Source organism: Sardina pilchardus, chromosome 15, assembly GCF_963854185.1.
Source record: "Sardina pilchardus chromosome 15, fSarPil1.1, whole genome shotgun sequence".
In the NCBI taxonomy this organism is placed as follows: Eukaryota; Metazoa; Chordata; class Actinopteri; order Clupeiformes; family Clupeidae; genus Sardina; species Sardina pilchardus.
This window is the reverse complement of record NC_085008.1, coordinates 14022750-14029275: the sequence shown is the minus strand read 5'-3', so window position 1 is coordinate 14029275 and position 6526 is coordinate 14022750. Positions and strand designations below refer to the sequence as shown.

General features: G+C 43.3%; 2 protein-coding genes across 3 annotated transcripts in view; one reads left to right on the top strand and one right to left on the bottom strand.

The window, feature by feature from the left end:
• Positions 1 to 396: 396 nt before the first annotated feature.
• Positions 397 to 1441, bottom strand: tssk6 (testis-specific serine kinase 6). Its single transcript, XM_062556990.1, has one exon. The coding sequence runs from the start codon at positions 1251 to 1253 to the stop codon at positions 417 to 419; it is 837 nt and encodes a 278-aa protein (XP_062412974.1). The 5' UTR covers positions 1254 to 1441; the 3' UTR covers positions 397 to 416.
• yjefn3 (YjeF N-terminal domain containing 3) overlaps positions 559 to 6526 on the top strand; it is a 29742-nt gene continuing 23774 nt past the window's right edge. The window contains exons 1-2 of one of the 2 annotated variants that reach the window (XM_062556993.1): positions 559 to 1424; positions 3029 to 3096. In XM_062556993.1, the coding sequence (XP_062412977.1) occupies positions 3038 to 3096 (59 nt within the window). In that variant the 5' untranslated portion in view covers positions 559 to 1424; positions 3029 to 3037. Of the gene's footprint in view, positions 1425 to 2869; positions 3097 to 6526 lie in introns of those variants that run through there. The other variant, XM_062556992.1, reaches the window with a different exon arrangement.

Here is a 6526-nt window from a genome sequence, read left to right as displayed (position 1 = left end):
AATTTGGAACCGAATGTGTATTTCTTTGAGGAAAAATAGGAAAATATAGAAAAATAACTAAATCAGCCTATTAGTGATCAACTGTCAGGGCAGTTGAAGAATATTATGCCTACTGTGTTGTTTAGATTGAACTGTAGATGGAGCCGTTGGCTCTGTAAGAACCTTTGTTTGGAGATTGTGACTTGATCTTGTCCGATCCTAGCTGGATTGACTTTCAAATTTAATGGCCAGAATGAACTGAATTTGCTTGGTAGACACTTGTTTCCAAGTGCAACCAATGCGCAAATTCTTTCCGTAAACTTTTTTACAGTTAAATCGACAAGATGTTAAACAATATACTATAAAAATGCAAAATATGTTAAGCAGTTTACATATAAAAGACCATTTAAAACAAAAATGGGTTCAGTTGGTTTTAATTACCCCGTTCCCTTGATACCATTGCCTCTTGACTGTTGAAGCCAAGACTGCTCGGAAACCTGTTTGATTGATGGGCGCGTTGAAGGGCTGAACTGCAATAGAAGCGACACGATGACGCGCACCGACTCCTCCACCGGAACATCATCTGGGTAGACCAAGGCCTTGCGCTGGATCATTGGCAGTGCTGCGACGTTGGAGTCGTCGAAAGGCATACATCCAGTGACCATGACATACAAGATCACTCCCAAACTCCAGACATCATACTTCCTGGGGTCGTAAGGCACACCAAGGAGCACCTCTGGTGGAGCGTAGGCTGCAGAGCCACAGTAAGTCTGGCTCAGATCGGGGAAGCCAGCCGCAAATCTCCCAAATCCAAAATCCGTCAACCTCACTTGATTGTCCACAGTAAGAAGGATGTTCTCGCATTTGAGATCCCGGTGTACGATTCCACTGTTGTGCAAGTAACTCACTGCGTTGACTATCTGGGAGAACATGGCCTTGGCTACATCTGTCGGTACACCGTTGCCCTCTTGAACCTTTTGCAGAAGGTCTGTAGCCGCCGCCTCCATGACGATATATAATCGCCCATTGCAAACTTCGATGAATTCATAGACACGAACAATGTTCTCGTGCCTCACAGTTCGCAGCAGTGCCAGCTCTCTTGGAAGAAACTTGTGGACGAAATCGTGCGGGGCTTTCTTGCGGTCTACAACTTTTATGGCCACCTGAGACTTGTGCTTTTGGGAATGAGCCAGTTTAACTTTGGAGTAACTTCCCTCACCTAACACGGCCTCCATCTTATAGCCCATACCCCTCAATACCTTTTCCGTGTACATTTTGATGGGGGTTTTTTTCAACGTTAAAGACTCAGGTTAGGTTATTCCAGGTTAAACGGGGTCCGATCCATCACAAGGCTACTCCCAGGGGCGGGTGCAAAACCCCGCTCCCTACCTCGACCTCGTTGTTCTGCCGGTTGGAGTAACGGATGCTTCCTTGGGACCGCTCAGGTGATGAAATTGGCCTAATGACCTTGATGAGAATAGTTGTGCAATATATCATTAGTGTGCTTTGTGACGTCATGAGAATATGACAACATCATCGGGCCTCTAGAGCTAATGCGTAATGTAGCTTCATTAGGTTACACGTGTAGCTTCCCTGTTTGGCCTGTATGGCTAATGAAATATATTGTATTGTACCACATGGGTAATTATTTAATTTATGATGGTAAATAATTACCCCTGTGACTACGGGCCTGTTATTGCATATCAGAATGAATGGCATCCTAGATTTCTGATGTCTTCCCATCCTTCAGTAGCCAATAGGTCCAATAAACCTATTTGCAATCTTAATGCAAGAAATATTGTTATGAATGCCTTTCATCATGAAGCATTGCAGGCAATATTCTTATAATATAGAAAAAAAATAAACAGATAGTAGAATGAAAATACTTTCTTGGTTGGCCTAATCATTTAAGAAAAATATGAAGAGGTGTATTTCATGCTAAGATAAGGCTACATTGATAAAGGTTTTTTTATTATTATTTACTTATAACATAATGTAGATTGCTTTATCATATCTGCTGAACACCAGTTGAGTTGGAGGCTCTGACAGGAGCAGAATAACATCTGCCATCATTAATGATGCAGTGGCATGGTATGACCTGATGGGGACAGACTTTACTTGTCAGAGGGACTTGCTGTGTCCGTCCTTTCACTTTCTGTCACTATTGCAAAATGCCAATTATTCCCAGTGCTCTTGCAGAACCCAGGGAGGCATTGATTTGATGTGTATAGCGATAATAATGTAGAATAAGTAGTGATATGATAGTGTAGAAGGGCTTGACAATGATAATTTGTCTATTGGAAATAACCAAGAGCCTTGTGTTAGTGTTTACTGAAGGCCTGCCATTTATCAGTTAACTGATTATATGTTTGTGACCAATTTAGTTAATTTAATGTAATGATTATTTTTTTTAATCAATAATGACCATACTGTAGATATACAGTACAGCTGATATGCTACATTGCGAATCATTTGTTCACATTTCACATTTTCATTTCTTGCCAGTGAAAAAATGTTTTCATCATCGTAAAAGCTCATAATCATCAGTTTTTGTTTTTAATTGATTTATCTATGTTCATCTGCCACAGTATAGCTGCTGCTCTCTCTCTCTCTCTCTCTCTCTCTCTCTTTCTCTCTCTCTCTCTCTCTTATGTCTCTCTCTCCCTGTCTTCTCCAGTCTCACCACACTCCTTTGTTGTTGAGGACGCTGCCTCTGGTGGGGGATGCTCTCTCTTGTCGACTGAGCTGCTAGTACAGTGAGCTCAGCCAATCGGGTGATTCCCGCCATGTTGCCCTGTGCCTTAATTGGCTAGTGCTGCCAGTTATAGCAGCTGATACGAACACGGAGCTTTATGAGTCAACCAGGCAGCACTGGGGAGAAAGATAGAAAGAGAGAGAGAGAGCCAAGGAGCTGAACTGAAGACAGGCTCAGGGAGAGGGAGATAGTGAGAGAGAGAGAAAGGGAGAGAGAGAGAGAGAGAGAGCTGACAGAGTGATTTTAGGTTGCCTGTGTTGGTTGAATTTGACCATCTGCCTTTGCCCATCACAGACCGACAAGATGAATCACAGCTCCAATGAACCAGAAGCGGAGACCACTGAGCCGCTGCGTTTCCTCAGGTAAGACAGAGCGAATGGAAGCCCGGCACACACACGGTTCACATGCACACATCGCAGAGATGGAAGCAATGGGCTATACAGTATATGCGGTGATCAATGTGGGGACTGATCTCACTTGTCTTCTGATTGGAGTGACAGATCTTGCATAGCAACAACCTGTTAGGATAAAGCTGAAGTGCGTGCAAAGTTTGAGCATCCTTAATTGTCACTGAATGCCTTCAAGGGGTTGGTGGATAAATGCAAGGTCTTTCACCCATTTACACTGTGTGTTTATAAATCTACTGTACCTTGCTTCCCTTGCAGCCCTTCACTATGTGGTTCAGTGGCGATGTGTTATCTCCTCTTTGATTTTCCTTCAGGCAGAGCGTTATTAGCACAGCTGGAATGACAGATTGTTGGTTAATGGCTAATGGCAGTGGCCGTAATTGAAAGGTTTACACTATGCAAAGGAAGCCATAAATATTTTCAAGCCATCAGGAGCTGTGCCAGATAAGGTTGGTGACATAGTTCACTCTTCAACTGAGGCCACTGACCTGCGTATGGTCACTTGATTTGGCGTTTGGCAGGTGTGGGAGAGGAAGCTTTGTGTTGTGCCTGTCATTGGCAGAAAATAGTCAAATTTGTCTCCTTTCCAGTGATCAGAATTTACAGCTATTACTTTTTTTCAGTGGAAGTGTGCGACTCTTGTAGAGGGTGTTCCCCACCCTTGCTCGCATGCACTGTGCATACAGATGACTGTACTGTGAATTATGTCATAAATGCTGGATTCAAATGGCAAGGAAGATGGAGACTTTCTTTCCATTGAAATATGTCATTATGTAACATAGGAGGGATATCTTCCCAAAACTTTTCCAGGCAGAAGGCAATGTAAATAGCCTATGGGAACCTGTGGAGTTCGGCCAACAGGGTGTAAACGACTATACATGGTGGTTATGGTTATGATTATGGGAAATGGCAGACGCTTTTGTCCAAACTCCAAAGCAACATTAAATTTAACAGTAAACAATTTAAAAAGTTGGTCAGACTACATTAGGGAGAATAGCAATAAACAACAATGTCAATTCAATTAATAGCCAAATGAAAATAAACAATGAAATAAAGGAGAATAGCAAATAAGCAAATAATGTCCATTCAACCAATCATCTAATAGCAACAACATGGAATGGTAAGACTACGTTAAGGGGAATAATAATAATAAACAACAAACAACAATGTCAATTCAATCAAATGACCAAATAAAAATAAACAATACTATAATATACAATGAATACGCATGTTACAAGGAAGCACCCACCCATCCCACCCCCGCCGCCTTCTTTTTCTGTTAAGTCGGTCAACCTCAACCAGAATTTTAAATAAAACACTTTTCACAGCTGTAACGGCAGCTTGTGCAGTAGGTTGCAGTTCCAATCTCTGCCCGCAGAATTAGGTTAACCACACTTTAACGAAGCTAGTAAAATACACTTGCTGCATGCTGTTCATCATTAGGCTGCTTTTGGTCCAGTAGTCTCTGCTTTATATGCATTTTGCACTTAATTACTTTCTTACAAAAAAAAGGATTTCACTGTGCATTTGCAAACAATTATTTTTTTGGCAGATTATCCTTTTGCCACACGTCCTTGTAAAATGATGGCTATAGGGAACACAGTTTCCAAATGGCTGAAACACACACATCACACCAGGGCGCCTGTGATAAGTGAATCCAGCCACTGCCAAAGCCACATTTTCCCATCGCACATCACACAGACAGCCTTGTCAGGAGGCTCCTCACCTTTGAAGACTTTGAAGCATCACTGTATGGGAGACACTTTGTGCTTAGCTGAAGGCTGAGTGATCTGATTGTTATTCCTGTGGCTTATAACTCTCTCCAAGCCTTCAGCAGCTGTATGGGAGAAACCTGATTTCCCCGTCGTGCCTGCCTGCCTGCCTGCTGCTGGAAGGATTTTATTTATAGCCTGGGCTTCCAAATGTAATAACAGTGGCCCAGGCGGAGGAGGAGAGGAAATTGATGGATGATTTGTTACCCAACACTGTATTGCATTTAATGGTTGCAGCCATTAAAGAAAGATTAGTTATGAGACTCGAGCTAAGCTGCTTTGATGAAGGGGAGGCTTCCGCAGTGGTGTGGAAGTAGGAGATGCAGCCACTGGGCCTGGAGTAGGGGAGGAGCATTTGCAGTAGGAAGTCCATACTGATTCCTTGTTGACGTGCCGGTTCAGTTTGGACACAGGTTAAACTCTGCCGCGGAGGTGACGGAAATGGGAGGCCAGTCATGTTGTGCAGTCATGTGTAATGGTAATGGAGGAAGGGTAATTGCATTAGGCATTTCCAGATCACTTAGTCGTACAGACCAGACTATTTAGGGGCAAGATGATGCATGGAAATCCCCCTCGTGTCTCATCGTAAAGAAGTGGCACGTGATGGTCCATTCAGTGATTTTTGCAATGATGGGATGTACAAGGCATAGTGTTTCACTTGACTTCATCTCCGCGCTGTGAGAATTATCACTGCATTGCCTATGGCCTAGCAAGTTAGCAACGTCTGAGTAGTCAGTACATACATGTCAAACTCATGTCCTAAGGTCTGAGTGATCTCTCGTGCCTCATATACTGTGTGTCAATGTTAGACAAAATAATTGTTTTTCAGTATAGGCCTGAAAACATTTTACTTACAAGACAAATAACATACACTTAAGAGCAAATACTCCTCTATTTATTTGCTTGCCTCGGCTTGGTCTTTTGTCTGTAGAGGGTGGTGAGAGTCACGTACACATCTCAGTGGCTGTGCTGGCTAATATGGCAACCTGATTCACCTTGCTCTGTGAGCTCATGGCTCATATTTCAGCTGGTGCCATCGTCACAGTTAATTGGAGGAAATCAGTGCTCATGCCTGAAATGAAGGGGCGAACTGATTCATGGTTTGATTCATGGTTTGAGGCATGCACATTGATTTCTTCTATAGTTGTGATGTAGCGTAGTGTATTTCAAAGAAAGAAGCTCTGTTGGCCCCTGTTCCAGCACGTCAACATTGCAGTGCAACGCTGTATGGTGACCCTGTAATTACTCACCCCCGCTAGTCACCAGGTGTAACAGCTCACAACTTGGAGGCGTTAAATTTGCACCTCTACTGATCAACCCCCCACCCACACACACACACACTTACACACACATACATATGCATAAACACCGCACACACCACACACGCACACCACACACACGCTGCCACACATGCACACCATACACACACACACGCACGCACGCACACACACACACACACACACACACACACACACACAGGTCTGTGTGCAACCATTCCACTTGGTAAATCTGACACAAGTCACAGTGCCAGTGACTTGAACCCCTTCTGAGTTCAACAGCGATGCTATCGTCCTCCAACGTTATATGTGAGAAACAGTTCTGTAGCCTTCCTG

What these genes read in the sequence shown, in the direction of transcription:
- tssk6 (XM_062556990.1), bottom strand. Translation starts at nt 1,253, where the DNA reads ATGTACACGGAAAAGGTATTGAGGGGTATGGGCTATAAGATGGAGGCC.